At 41.8% G+C, this 15,425-nt stretch overlaps 1 protein-coding gene across 1 annotated transcript; it reads right to left on the bottom strand.

Moving 5' to 3' along the window:
• Nucleotides 1–995: 995 nt before the first annotated feature.
• Nucleotides 996–14,335, bottom strand: LOC120021129 (CMP-N-acetylneuraminate-beta-galactosamide-alpha-2,3-sialyltransferase 1-like). Its single transcript, XM_038964768.1, has 6 exons — nt 14,045–14,335; nt 6,869–7,062; nt 5,965–6,147; nt 5,811–5,856; nt 1,639–1,758; nt 996–1,163 (listed from the first exon to the last, which is right to left on the bottom strand). The coding sequence occupies exons 1-6, from the start codon at nt 14,333–14,335 to the stop codon at nt 996–998; spliced, it is 1,002 nt and encodes a 333-aa protein (XP_038820696.1).
• Between the last annotated feature and the right edge of the window lie 1,090 nt (nt 14,336–15,425).

The following is a 15,425-nucleotide window of genomic DNA, read 5'->3' as shown; positions in this document are numbered from 1 at the left end:
ACACAAAATTCTACAATTGGCTAGTTTCGTCTCTTCTCGTCTTTCCTTATTTTGGCTGTTGTATCTGAACCGGGCTTAAAAGAGCTGTATAGTATGATTGGTGGAAGATATTTCGAATCTGATTCCAGATTTGAATAGCAGAGAAGCAGCCTAAATGTTTATCTAACTTGTTGGTAAAGCTGTAACGGGTGTCCTCCTCCTCTTCGGAAGAAGAGGAGGAGTAGGGATTGGACCAAAGCGCAGCGTGATAGTTTGACATAACGAAGTTTATTAAAGTAAAGACAAAAAAACGAAAACACTTCAACAAACTACAAAATAACAAAACGACGTAGACAGACCTGAACATGGAACTTACATAAATACACGAAGAACTCACGAACAGTAACAGACTACATCAAACGAACGAAAAAAACGAAACAGTCCCGTGTGGTGCAACATACACAGACACAGAAGACAATCACCCACAAACAAACAGTGTGAACAGCCTACCTTTATATGGTTCTCAATCAGAGGAAACGTCAAACACCTGTCCCTGATTGAGAACCATATAAGGCTAATTACCAATGACCTAAACATACAAACACAAAACATAGAATGCCCACCCCAACTCACGCCCTGACCAACTAAACACATACAAAAACAAGAGAAAACAGGTCAGGAACGTGACAAAAGCTCTCAATTTAGCTGATTTGTGTTACATTATTGTGATTAGAATGTTAGAAGTCATGGGAGTTTTTAACAATGGTAGCTTTGGAATTTTGAAGAAATCCCCCAAAAAGTAGAATTGTTTTTTTAAAAGGTCAAAAAGTTTTAAAAGTATAAATGTTATCAAAAGCAAGTTTATCCAGACCGATCTACACGTTTTAAAAGTGTGAATGGTGTTTCTAAGATGTAATGTAGTGCTCGACAGACTAAAAAGTCAGAAATAAATTGTTCAATATAAAAAAAATGGGACTTCTGAAGCAAATCCCGTTAATAATCTGGATGAATGATTATCACCATCCCTTATATATCTCAAGTTTGTGTATTTCCGAGAGCTTTCTAGTGACATTGTACTCATAGTCTCCAGGGTGTGGTCCAGTCTTGAGCTTTTTATTGGTTAGTGTTTCCCAGTAGTGGTGCCAGTTCCCATTTCTGTCTTTCCCAAATCCATACACATTCACCTGCATTGGAATGAAGTGTTTAGAGAATTAGTTTAATAACAGTGTTTACAGAAGTTGTATGTATGGCAATGTGATATATTGTGCAGCCTATAGGCCTACATGATTTGGGTGTTAGTGTTATATATGCATTGCGTGGTGTAGCATACAGTCTGTCTTGCAGTGAGCTGAGAAAGTACCATTCCTAGCAGAGCATGTTTTGGTATTGCTAAACACTGCACAATTTAAACACTTTGCTCTCCAAATACTCTTTCCCCGACACTCGTGTAAATATTGTACTGTAAATTATTGAGTGTCTTCCTGTATTTATACTTATGAAAATGTTTATTCTGTTCAATTGAGCTTAATTTTTACTTATTTATTATTGTTGTTTCATTATCGAGAGGGAACCTACTAGTAAGCATTTCATTGGACTGTGTACACCATGTGTATCCTGCGCATATGACACAACTTGAACTTGATGTGTATAACGTCTTACCTCGTCACAAATGTGTAGGGCTAATATCAAAGCCATGAATCCGGTGGAGGGGTATTTGCCGTAATAGTCAAGCCAGACTTCATGAACATATTTCATGAACACAGGATTCAGAACCAATACCTGCATGGAATATATTATACATAAACAGCATGATTTAATTAGAAAATGCAATGCAAATAGTCTGGGTAGCCATTTGATTAGATGTTCAGGAGTCTTATGGCTTGAGGGTAGAAGTTGTTTAGAAGCCTCTTGGACATAGACTTGGCCCTCCGGTACCGCTTGACGTGCGGTAGCAGAGAGAACAGTCTATGACTAGGGTGGCTGGAGTCTTTGACAATTTTTAGGGCCTTCCTCTGACACCGCCTGGTATAGAGATCCTGGATGGCAGGAAGCTTGGCCCCAGTGATGTACTGGGCCAATCGCACTACCCTCTGTAGTGTCTTGCGGTCGGAGGCCGAGCAGTTGCCATACCAGGCAGTGATGCAACCAGTCAGGATACCCTCGATGGTGCAGGTGTAGAACCTTTTGAGGATCTGAGGACCCATGCCAAATCTGTTCAGTCTCCTGAGGGGGAATAGGTTTTGTCGTGCCCACTTCACGACTGTCTTGGTGTGCTTGGACCATGTAAGTTTGTTGGTGATGTGGACAACAAGGAACTTGAAGGTCTCAACCTGCTCCAATGCAGCCATGTCGATGAGAATGGGGCGTGCTCGGTCTTCTTTTTCCTGTAGTCCACAATCATCTTCTTTGTCTTGATCACGTTGAGGGAGAGGTTGTTGTCCTGGCACCACACGGCCAAGTCTCTGACCTCCTCCCTATAGGCTGTCTCGTTGTTGTTGGTGATCAGGCCTATCACTGTTGTGTCATCGGCAAATATAATGATGGTGTTGGAGTCGTGCCTGGCCGTGCAGTCATGAGTGAACAGGGAGTACAGGAGGGGGCTGAGCACGCACCCCTGATAGACCCCTGTGTTGAGGATCGGCATGGCGGATGTGTTGTTACCACACGGCCAAGTGTGGCTCAGTTGGTAGAGCATGGTGCTTGCAACGCCAGGGTTGTGGGTTCGATTCCCACGGGGGGCCAGTACAAAAAAAGTATGAATGTATGTACTTGTAAGTCGCTCTGGATAAGAGCGTCTGCTAAATGACTTAAATGTAAATGTAAATGTTACCTACCCTTACCACCTGGGGGCACCCCGTCAGGAAGTCCAGGATCCAGTTGCAGAGGGAGGTGTTTAGTTCCAGGATCCTTAGCTTATTGATGAGCTTTGAGGGCACTATTGTGTTGAACGCTGAGCTGTAGTCAATGAATAGCATTCTCACATAGGTGTTCCATTTGTCCAGGTGGGAAAGAGCAGTGTGGAGTGCAATAGAGACTGCATCATCTGTGGATCTGTTGGGGCGGTATGCAAATTGGAGTGGGTCTTGGGTTTCTGGGATGATGGTGTTGATGAGAGCCATGACCAGCCTTTCAAAGCACTTCATGGCTACAGACTTGAGTGCTACGGGTCGGTAGTCATTTAGGCAGGTTACCTTGGTGTTCTTGGGCACAGGCACTATGGTGGTCTGCTTAAAACATGTTGGTATGACAGACTCGGACAGGGAGAGGTTGAAAATGTTAGTGAAGACACTTGCTAGTTGGTCAGCTCATGCCCGTAGTACATGTCCTGGTAATCCGTCTGGCCCTGCGGCCTTGTGAATGTTGACCTGTCTAAAGGTCTTACTCACATCAGCTGCGGAGAGCGTTATCACACTGTCTTCCGGAACAGCTGATGCTCTCATGCATGTTTCAGTGTTATTTGCCTCGAAGCGAGCATAGAAGTAGTTTAGCTCATCCGGTAGGCTCTTGTCACTGGGCAGCTCTTGGCTGTGCTTCCCTTTGTATTCTGTAATGGTTTGCAGGCCCTGCCACATCCAACGAGCATCAGAGCCGGTGTAGTACGGCTCGATCTTAGTCCTGTATTGACGCTTTGCCTGTTTGATGATTCATCGGAGGGCATCGCGTGATTTCTTTTAAGCTTCCGGGTTAGCGTCCCACTCCTTGGAAAGCGGCAGCTCTAGCCTTTAACTCAGTGCGGATGCTGCCTGTAATCCATGGCTTCTGGTTGGAGTATGTACGTATGGTCAATGTGGGGACAACGTCATCGATGCACTTATTGATGAAGCCAATGACCGATGTGATGTACTCCTCAATGCCATTGGAGGAATCCTGGAACATATTCCAGTCTGTGCTAGCCAAACAGTCCTGTAGCTTAGCATATGCTTCATCTGACCACTTTTTTATTGATCTAGTCACTGGCGAAAAAAAACTCACCCAAATGTATAAATGGACTATTTGAAAATGTGAAGAATATTTTATTTTATTTAAAAAATAAATGTGAATCACATTTTTATTTGTGTATACCGCAACGGCATTGCGCGTACCCCTACAGGAGGCCTTTTGTCTCTTGCTGGGCCGTCATTGTAAATAATTATTTGTTCTTAATTGACTTGCCTGATTAAATAAAGGTTAAATCAAAATAAATAAAATCAAAGTGAAATGAAATCAAATGAAGATCCTACATTGGTAATGATGGGCCTCTTCTCCTATAGCATTTTCATAAAACGAACATGGCGCAAAGGTTCCCCCCCCCCCCCCCCCCCCAAAACAAAAGGAGTGTCAATGACATCATCCTAGGTGCTTGAATTGTGTTGAGTTTGTACAATAAAACTGGACTACGTTCAAAACCCTCACTCCATTTTAGTAATGGGCATACCACCAACACCATAGAGCCCCACAGTGGAGGTGTCATAATACCCATAAAACCTAGTGGTCAAGCAAGGAAATGGTTCCAATTGATTTTCCACCATTCATTTTTCCCATTGGGAATTTTAGAAACACTTAAAATAAGGGCTGTTTCACCCTGGCGTGATGTTTTGAAAACCATGTAAATCTCTCTCAGACAAGGTGACTTTTAACAACATATTCGGCTCTATTTACTCTCAGATTCAAAAATGCTAATTAGCATCAAAGTAGACATCATGCAAGACTACACATTCCTGCAAGCTCCTGCACATTGAGTAAAGTGAGTAAAGTGAGTTTGGAAAATCTGAAACTATGCATCTTAAAAATAGTTTTAAGATGTCCGTACTCAGAATGAAAATGAATAGTCCCCGAGCGCTGGCATGAAAAGCAAACCACCCTAGACATAAAACCCTTAGGCATCGCCCCAATAGCGTTAACCCACTTGGTGGGAATTGTAGCATATAGTATTGCTACACTGCCCCCTCCGAACAGGAAGGAATGTCCCTGTGCTTCGATGACTCCTTATTCAGACCATGTGTTCCCAATGGCCTCACCATTCCCCTTCTGACACCAATGTAGCAAACAGTGTGGCAGGGAAGCAAACCCAGGTTGCTTCCATGAAAGGCAAACACCTTACACATTGCACCAATAACCCACTTGGTGGGAATTGTAAAATGGCCCATATAGCGAGGATCGCTACAAAATGGAGCTGTGATAGAAGATTTATTTTCATTGGTGATTTTCTGAATTTATCTAAGTCTCATCAAGTTGGCCTGATTATCAGACATCTCCACGTAAACTGGATCGTAAGAGACAATGTTATTCTGGTAAAGCAAGTAAACTTTTTAATTGAACTATTATATTAAAGAGATTGAACGGGATCTTAAGTACCTACAAATTGGTAACATATTGTAAAAAAAAAAATGAACATACAGTGTATCATAGGAAGTTGTGTACAATTTTCAGGGAGCCGTTTTACCTCGTGAGCTCTACTTTCAAAACTACTGGCTGAAATTATACAAAACCTTTATAAGCATATTTAATCTCAGTATTCACAATAATGGTAGAATTGTGTGCATGTAAACATACTCTGCACAATTCCATGTTGACACTCTTTCACTGCATTGCGTGTGCAAAACACGGATGATAAACACAAGTGAAATTATCAGAAAGGGCTGAGAGTTTCCGTTTACTAGACTTCGCAAATGTGTTATCGAGCATCTGACCAAATTACGCACGATTTTAGGGTTAACCGAGATTAGCCCATACCTAACTAACAAACATCCTCAATTACCTACTATCCAAGACATAAAAATATCATGCATTTATCATTGACTGTAGATGTATTAGAACCATAATAAATGATCACGATCAACAATGTGACTCACCAAATCTTTGTTGGCCTTTATCTTCGGTCTAAGACGTAAATATGAGCTGTTGAATAAAATGAGACCTTCATCTTATCCAGAGTTGCTATGTAATCGTTGAAAAATGCATGATGTAACAGACTGATGGACTAATCAAAGGAGAATGGTTACTCACAAAGTGATGTGAGATCCAGTGGTAATGGCACCAGGTAGCCACTGAAGGTCCAGAGTCTTGAAAGGGAAAAACACAAGACTAGTGGTGTTGTCCAGATCTATGGCACTCTCTGGGTATATGATGTGATGTGTGGTGCGGCTGCCAACATCCCGCTCATAGCCAGAGGTACGAGCCTTGTTCATTCTGGATAACACAGTAAATAGCCGAGATCCATATCATGACTGCCATATTCCAAAACACTTACATTCAAAACACATAGTCATTCATACCGCTAAGATAAAAAATGAACACACCAAACCAAACCAAAACAGGTATACATAGAGGACATTAAATCATTAAGTTGGATAAAGGCACATCTTTGCCATACTGTATTCTGTGACACCATGGGCAGGGCCATTGAGGGATATATATATGTTCAAATCGTTGATTTCTTCTTATTCTACTTGGTAAACAAACTGAAAGGGTGCATATAATACCACCTGGAGTGTTGTATGAACAGGTATAAAGCCAAGGTTAGTGATTAACTGCCACATTTTTGCTACTTTCTTCCTGGAGTGTGCACTCGTTCACTACTTCCCACAAATGTAAAAGCATTGAACAACCATGTGCAAGTGAACAAGTGCACACTTTGAGGTAGGAGGGATAAATGGGACATAGCCCTTAATTCCTTGGAATTCTTTGATCCTTCCTTAACATATTGGAAGTCCCACCCAGTTGACTACTTGAAAATGGTGAAAGTCCTCAATTGCACTGCTCATGCTAAAACAGGCTGTGTTGCACTGCCCATGCAAAAACAGGCTGTGTTGCACTGCCCATGCTAAAACAGGCTGTGTTGCACTGCCCATGCTGAAACAGGTTTTGTGGCAAGTGTGCCTTCGATCAACCACACTCTCTGTTGGCTTACCTTATGATGACATCACTGGAGTCGATCAGGGCTCCGTAGTGGGAGCCCTTGAGGTTCCCAGAGTTCCCCACCACAGCACAGGTCCTACAGCGCTCAGGGCCCGCGTCCATGTAAAGATCAGCATCAGGGATGACCTGGAACAACTTCTCCACCACCTCGCTAAAGTTGGCTTTGTTACGGTCTTTCTGCAATTTCTGGTTATTTAATTGCACCAGCCAATACATAAAACAACAATGAACACACAATAAATACACGACAATGGACAGGCTGACACTAAAAGCAGCCTAATGCAAATGACACACCATAACATCTGAGGAAACCCACTAAAGGTAAGACTCCAGACTGTTCTTTACACTGAGGTTATTGATGACTACTATAGTAAACCGTTAATCAGTTGTCAGTGACCATGCTTATATTGCAGCCTAAACATCAAATAAAATAGTTAATTCTGAATAAAACTCCCTCATATACAAAAATGTAACTACAGTAAACTTTTGGAGATTCTTAAAGGGATAGTGTGAGATTTTGGCAAACTTCCCCAGAGTCAGATGAACAAGTCATTTTATGTCTCTGTGTGCAATTTGATGGAAGTTTATGGTTGTTCCTCGATTGCCAGAGGTGGGACCAAGTCAATATTATTCAAGTCACGAGTAAGTCTCAAGTAACATGGTCCAAATCTCAAGTTGAGTCCCAAGTAGAACGGGTCGAGTCTCGAGTCATGTCCAAGACGTGCATTCTAAGGACAAGTCGAGTCAAAGGTCAAAGGTCTCAAGTCAAGTCAAAAAAAATCTACATAGACAATGATTCGTTCAACCACAAATCTTTATCTATTTATTGAGGCTACCAGACAGGCCTTTTCATTATTTTGTCTACAACACATTTTGATTATGTAATAATTAATTTTAACAACAAATTCCAAACACAAGTTTCATAAGTAAAGGATACATTTCAAGCCATTTTGCATACCAAATGACCAGTAGAGTCTATGCTAGTCATTGTTGCTTAATAATGCCCCATTGCTAATAAACTTGCAAAGTAAACAGCTCATAATCTTGATCATCAAAATGTTTTGGAACTGCATTTTTATTGATGTCAGTCTCTCTCCATACAATTTGACATTTGCGCTGCACCCGATCTTGTAGCTGAACATCAAATCAGAAATCTATTCGCTAACCCAGTGGTTTTCAAACTATTTGACCCGCAATCCTTAAAAAGTGTGTGACCCCCGCGCATGCACACGTGCACACTCGCTACGCAAATATAGCCTCCCACTGGGCACAAACGTAAATTCAACGTCTATTCCATATTGGTTCAACAACGTTGATTCTACCAGTGTCATTACAGCCATAAACAGTGAAGCATTTTCAAAACGCAAGATACAAAAATAAATACAATTTACACCTACATTTTGAACTGAACGTAATTTATGTTAACAGTCAATATCAACTCGAGATGTAATGTCACATTGAACCCAGGGAGCAGTTGTTTTGCAGGATTTACTGAGTTGCTCAAGGGCAGAACAGCAGATTTTTCTACTTTGCCGGCTCGGGGATTCAGTTACTGTCTTAATGCTCTATTTGTTAAAATGATTTGATAAAATATTGAATTTGGCCTTTACTATAGAAGCACATTGAATAACGCATTCATAAAAGGCAAAAAAGACAGTCAAAAAATAAATCAGGCGGGAAAAAATGTTGACGTGTCTGTCCTATATCTAGCAGATATAAGAAAGCTCAGGAAATACTTTTGTTTTTTTGGACACATATTTAACCCCTTATTTTTGTTGGCACATCACTACCTTCATACTAAGATGTCTAAGGTGGTGACGGAGAAGAAGGCTGATGTTTTACGTGTCCCTAACCGATTGTGTTTTTGTTCTTTTTTTTGCATTGTTTGTAACTTTTTTTTTTAACTTATTTTGTACATAATGTTGCTGCTACTGTCTCTTATGACCAAAAAGATCTTCTGGATATCAGAACTGCGATTACTCACCACGAACTGGAAGAATCCTTTTTTCCTTTAACGAGTCCGATGAGCCCAACTTGAATGACATACTGCTTTCCCGGGAATAGGCCCAGATCCCTGTCATTTGTGTGAAGAGGAGGCGGAGAAAAAGGGGCCGGAGGGCTGCCATCTGAGAATTCGTAGGCAATCGAATAAACCCCCACTGCCTTCCATTCTGCTAGCAAACGTGCAATTTTTGGAAAATAAAATCGATGACCTACGCTGAAGATTAACCACCAACGGGACATTCAAAACTAATATCTTACGGAGTCGTGGCAGAACGACGACATTATCAACATACAGCTGGCTGGTTATACGCTGTACCGGCAGGATAGAACAGCGGCTTCTGGTAAGACAAGGGGCGGCGGACTATGTATTTTTGTAAATAACAGCTGGTGCACGATATCTAAGGAAGTCTCAAGGTTTTGCTCGCCTGAGGTAGAGTATCTCATGATAAGCTGTAGACCACACTATCTACCTAGAGAGTTTTCATCTGTATTTTTCGTAGCTGTCTACATACCACCACAGACTGAAGCTGGCACTAAGACCACACTGTATTCCGCCATAAGCAAACAGGAAAACGCTGACCCAGAGGTGGCGCTCCTAGCGGCAAGGGACTTTAATGCAGGGAAACTAAAATTTGTCTAACCAAATTTCTATCAGCATGTTAAATGTGCAACCAGAGGGATAACAACTCTGGACACCTTTACTCCACACACAGAGACGCATACAAAGCTCTCCCTTGCCATCCATTTGGCAAATCTGCCTATAATTCTATCCTCCTGATTACTGCTTACAAGCAAAAATTAAAGCAGGAAGCAACAGTGACTCAATCAATAAAAAAGTGGTCAGATGAAGCAGATGCTAAACTACAGGACTGTTTTGCTAGCACAGACTGTAATATGTTCCGGGATTCCTCCCATGTCATTGAGGAGTACACCACATCAGTCATTGGCTTCATCAATAAGTGCATCGATGACGTTGTCCCCACATTGACCATACGTACATATCCCAACAAGGAACCATGGATTACAGGCAACATCCGCACTGAGTTAAAGGCAAGAGCTGCCACTTTCAAGGAGCGGGACTCTAACCCGGAAGCTTATAAGAAATCCCGCTATGCCCTCCAACGAACCATCAAACAGGCAAAGCGTCAATGCTGGACTAAGATCAAATCATACTACACCGGCTCTGACACTCGTCGGATGTGGCAAGGCTTGCAAACCATTACAGACTACAATGGGAAGCACAGCCGAGAGCTGCCCAGTAACACGAGCCTACCAGATGAGCTAAACTACTTTTATGCTCGCATCGAGGCAAATAACACTGAAACGTGCATGAGAGCACCAGCTGTTCCGGAAGACTGTGTGATCACACTCTCCACAGCCGATGTGAGTAAGACCTTTAAACAGGTCAACATTCACAAGGCCACAGGGCCAGACGAATTACCAGGACTAGCAAGTGTCTTCACTGACATTTTCAACCTCTCCCTGTCCGAGTCTGTAATACCAACATGTTTTAAGCAGACCACCATAGTCCCTGTGCCCAAGAACACTAAGGTAACTTTCCTAAATGACTACCAACCCATAGCACTCACGTCTGTAGCAATGAAGTGCTTTGAAAGGCTGGTAATGGCTCACATCAACACCATTATCCCAGAAACCCAAGACCCACTCCAATTTACATACTGCCCTAACAGATCCACAGATGATGCAATCTCTATTGCACTCCACACTGCCATTTCTCACCTGGACAAATGGAACACCTATGTGAGAATGCTATTCATTGACTACAGCTCAGCGTTCAACACCATAGTGCCCTCAAAGCTCATCAATAAGCTAAGGACCCTGGGACTAAACACCTCCCTCTGCAACTGGATCCTGGACTTCCTGACGGGTCGCCCCCAGGTGCCATGCTGATCCTCAACACAGGGGCCCCTCAGGGGTGCGTGCTCAGTCCCCTCCTTCACTCATGACTGCACGGCCAGGCACTACGCCAACACCATCATTAAGTTTGCCGATGACACGACAGTGGTAGGCCTGATCACCGACAACAACGAGACAGCCTATAGGGAGGACACCTGGCTGTGTGGTGCCACGACAACAACTTCTCCCTCAACGTGATCAAGTCAAAGGAGATGAATGTGGACTACAGGAAAAAGAGGACCGAGCACGCCCCCATTCTCATCGATGGCGCTGTAGTGGAGCAGGTTGAGAGCTTCACGTTCCTTGTTGTTCACATCACCAACAAACTAACATGGTCCAAGCACACCAAGACAGTCGTGAAGAGTGCACAACAAAACCTATTCCCCCTCAGGAGACTGAACAGATTTGGCATGGGTCCTCAGATCCTTAAAATGTTCTACAGTTGCACCATCGAGAGCATCCTGACTGGTTGCATCACTGCCTGGTATGGCAACTGCTCAGCCTCCGACCAAAAGGCACTACAGAGGGTAGTGCGTATGGCCCAGTACATCACTGGGGCCAAGCTTCCTGCCATCCAGGACCTCTATACCAGGCGGTGTCAGAGGAAGGCCCTAGTCATAGACTGTTTTCTCTGCTACAGCACGGCAAGCGGTACCGAAGCGCCAAGTGTAGGTCCAAGAGGCTTCTAAACAGCTTCTACACCCAAGCCATAAGACTCTTGAGCGTCTAATCAAATGACTACCCAGAATATTTGCATTGCCCCCCCTCTCTTTTATACCTCTGCTACTTTCTGTTGTTATCATCTATGTATAGTCACTTTAAGAACTCTACCTACTGAACATGTACACTACCGTTCAAAAGTTAGGGGTCACTTAGAAATGTCCTTGTTTTTGAAAGAAAAGCACATTTGTTGTCCATTAAAATAACATCAAATTGATCAGAAATACAGTGTAGACATTGTTAATGTTGTAAATTACTATTGTAGCTGGAAACGACAGATTTTTTTTATGGAACATCTACATAGGCGTACAGAGGCCCATTATCAGCAACCATCACTCCTGTGTTCCAATGGCACGTGGTGTTAGCTAATCCAAGTTTAACATTTTAAAAGGCTAATTGATCATTGGAAAAATTACAGGCTCAAAATGGCCAGAAACAAAGTTCTTTCTTCTGAACTCGTCAGTCTATTCTTGTTCTGAGAGATGAAGGCTGTTCCATGCGAGAAATTGTCAAGAAACTGAAGATCTCGTTCAACACCGTGTACTACTCCCTTCATAGAACAGTGCAAACTGGCTCTAACCAGAATAGAAATAGGAGTGGGAGGCCCCGGTGCACAACTGAGCAAGAGGACAAGTGCATTAGAGTGTCTAGTTTTAGAAACAGACTTCTCACAAGTCCTCAACTGGCAGCTTCATTAAATAGTACCCGTAAAACACCAGTCTCAACGTCAACAGTGATGAGGCGACTCCGGGATGCTGGCCTTCTAGGCAGAGTTGCAAAGAAAAAGCCAAGACCGAATTTTCAGCGGTTAAAAAATATATGTTTATTAATTGTGAAATTATGAAAAAATATTAATAACATTCCACCCATGCAGCCACTAAAGGGACGATTTGGTAATTGAACTTCTGTCAGTTTAAACTAGAGATATTGGCTGTGTCTCAATCCACCGCTTCAGCCTATGTCGGCCTTCCGCATTTCCAGTGGAAAGTCTTTTCAACTAAAATTGTTTAAGACTACCAAGAAATGTTCTGTGTGACCCTGATTTCACTGTAGTAAAAGGTTTTAAGGATGTAGGTAGGCTACTCTGTTTTTGCCAAGAAATCCGGAGAAAAATAAACAAGCTCTTTCTAGTCACTAATATGGATATGTGTGCCCACTTTTGCACGCCAATGCTGATGACTGGTTTTGAAGCAAAGATGATATGTTTTTGAAAGAAGAATTTGGTGCAATGCTGTAGGCCTATGTTAGTGACCAGATCAAATAAGCAAAGGTATAAATATAAAATACAAATGGTAAATGATTTGTAGCCTATTAAATATGTAGTGTTTTAAAATATATAAATGGTAACCACTCCAGTTTTCTGCTGCTTTCATGAGGTCATAATTTAAAAAGCCGTACAACCTCTCATTCATTCAGTTTCACACTTGGGGCGGCAGGTAGGTTAGTGCTTAAAGCGCTGGGCCAGTAACTGAGAGGTTGCTAGATCAAATCTCTGAGCTGACAAGGTAAAAATCTGTTGTTCTTCCCCTGAACAAGGCATTTAACCCAATGTTCCTAGGCTGTCATTGTAAGTAAGAATTTGTTCTTAACTGACTTGCCTAGTCAAATGAAACACTTGCAACACCCCCAAAATATTCTCACTGTTCTAGCTAACCTGACCTGTGTTGATTGAGGGCTGATCAGAGGGCTTTTTTACAAGTTTGATACTATTTCTGGCTGCATGGAAAATAATCCACAGAGAATCTGTGACAAAATGTTACAAAACCTGGCCAGATAATTTCAAGTCATCAGTCTCATGTCAAAATCGAGTCCCGCGTCTTGAGGCTCCAAGTCGAGTCTCAAGTTTTTGTTTTTTTATATCAAGTCTAGTCTCAAGTCATCAAATTTGTGACTAGAGTCAGACTTGAGTCCATGTGACTCGAGTTCACACCTCTGGCGATTGCTAACTAGCGTTAGCGCAATGACTGGAAGTGTACTGGATCAGCTAGCATTAGTGCAATCAGCTAGCTGATCCCATAGACTTCGTCGGTGCGCTAGCGCTAGCTGACTTTAGTAAATTTAAAAAAAGGCTTGATTGTCAAAATGTCACACTATTCCATTAACTTTAGAAAACAATAAACAGGTTTTGATATTTCAATGTGTAGTGACACTGAGTGTTTGGGACTCTCCTTGACCAATGGGAACGTTAATAGGCTAATCTACATAGGAAGATACTGTTTCTGTGACAGTCGATCAGTTGTTCTTTACAGATAATAATCAATTACTGTTATAAAGTTTAGAATAATCACTGCAAAGGTCACTCCAATGAGATGGTGGATAGTATTTTAATTTTCTAATTTCTTTTATTTTAGTTTAATGGTTTATTTAATTAGCATTCTATCTATTTTTTCTTGGTAGGTGTGGATATATACTATGTATAATGTGTGAGTAAATATGTGAATATGTGTTGGGTGTGACAGCAGACATCACTTTTATTGCTTTAAGATAAGATGTAATAAAAAGCAGTTGATAAAAATGTTTTTATTACCTGCCACCACATTCTTGTATCGCTGGAGAGTGTCCTGTACTTTCTGGTCAGAAATGGTTTCAAAGATGTGTTGAAACGCTTCTGAAACCAGAGGTCGTCGTCTGGCTGTGTCATACATTTGAGACATGCGCAATATCTTGGAGAGAGGATCCTGTCCAGAGGCCGAAAAGCATTTTTAACTAAATCCACAAGCGAGTTGGAGGATAGCTGTCCAGTATAAAACACAACGATAGTAGTGATGCAGAGTAGAACGATGACACGACAGACTTTTCTAATCCTGAAGATAATCATTTTGCAGATAGCAGGGAATCTGTTGGGTGTCAGAATCCTCACCACCTGTAAAGAGATCAATAATAACAACTGATAATAACATTTTATATAGAATAGATGTAGCCTATAGGTCTTAATCAAACAGCTGAAGGGTGATAGGCAAATTAACATCATAGTCTGTCTACATTATGTTTTTCCAAATGTTTTACCTGAAAATGTACATAATGTACATAATAGCCCAATGAATGCTTTAGTTCACGTGTTCACACATTAAGGGGTAAGCTAGCCTTTGTTCTGGTTTAGTCAACAAAAAAGGTGATTTCATGACCATCAAATACCCTCTGGTCTGTCATTGAAATATATATCAAATGAAATACAGTGCCTTCAGAAAGTATTCGCACCCTTTGACTTTTTCCATGTTTTGTTGTGTTATTAAAGCCTGAATTTAAAATTGATTATATTTTTTTGTCACTGGCCTACACAATATAGCCCATAATGTCAAAGTGGAACGATGTTTTTTGAAATGTTCACTAATTAATTAAAAATGAAAAGCTCAAATGTGTTGAGTCAATAAGTATTCAACCTCTTTGTTATGGCAAGCCTAAATAAGTTCAGGAGTACACATTTGCTTAACAAGTTACATAAGTTGCATGGACTCAATCTGTGTGAAATAATAGTGTTTAACATGATTTTTGAATGATTACCTCCTCTCTGTACCCCACATAAACAATAATCTGTAAGGTCCCTCAGTCGACCAGTAAATTTCAAACACAGATCCAAGCTCAAAGACCAGGGAGGTCTTCCAACTCCTCCAAAAAATGTGGCAAAGCAATACAATTTGTGTCAAAGAGCTGGTTGTCCTTCTGGAAAGTTCTCCCATCTCCACAGAGGAACTCTGGAGCTCTGTTAGAGTGAGCATCGGATTCTTGGTCACCTCCCTGACCAAGGCCCATCTCACCAAGGCCTTTCGGGGAAGGCCCAAGGCCCTTCTCACCAAGGCCCTCTGGGGCGGTAGGTAGCCTAGCGGTTAGAGTGTTGGGCCAGTAACCGATAGGTTGCTAGGTTGCTAGATTGAATCGCCGAGCTGACAAGGTAAAAATCTGTTGTTCTG

The sequence above is a fragment of the Salvelinus namaycush genome, chromosome 26, assembly GCF_016432855.1.
Source record: "Salvelinus namaycush isolate Seneca chromosome 26, SaNama_1.0, whole genome shotgun sequence".
Taxonomy (NCBI): Eukaryota; Metazoa; Chordata; class Actinopteri; order Salmoniformes; family Salmonidae; genus Salvelinus; species Salvelinus namaycush.
This window is presented reverse-complemented; position numbering and strand designations above follow the sequence as displayed.

Coding starts and splice junctions, on each gene's coding strand:
- LOC120021129 (XM_038964768.1), bottom strand. CDS start 14,335: ATGATTATCTTCAGGATTAGAAAAGTCTGTCGTGTCATCGTTCTACTC. Junction 7,063..14,044: donor ATACAAGAATGTGGTGGCAG/GTAATAAAAACA, acceptor TTAAATAACCAG/AAATTGCAGAAAGACCGTAA. Junction 5,857..5,964: donor ACTGGATCTCACATCACTTT/GTGAGTAACCAT, acceptor TTTATTCAACAG/CTCATATTTACGTCTTAGAC.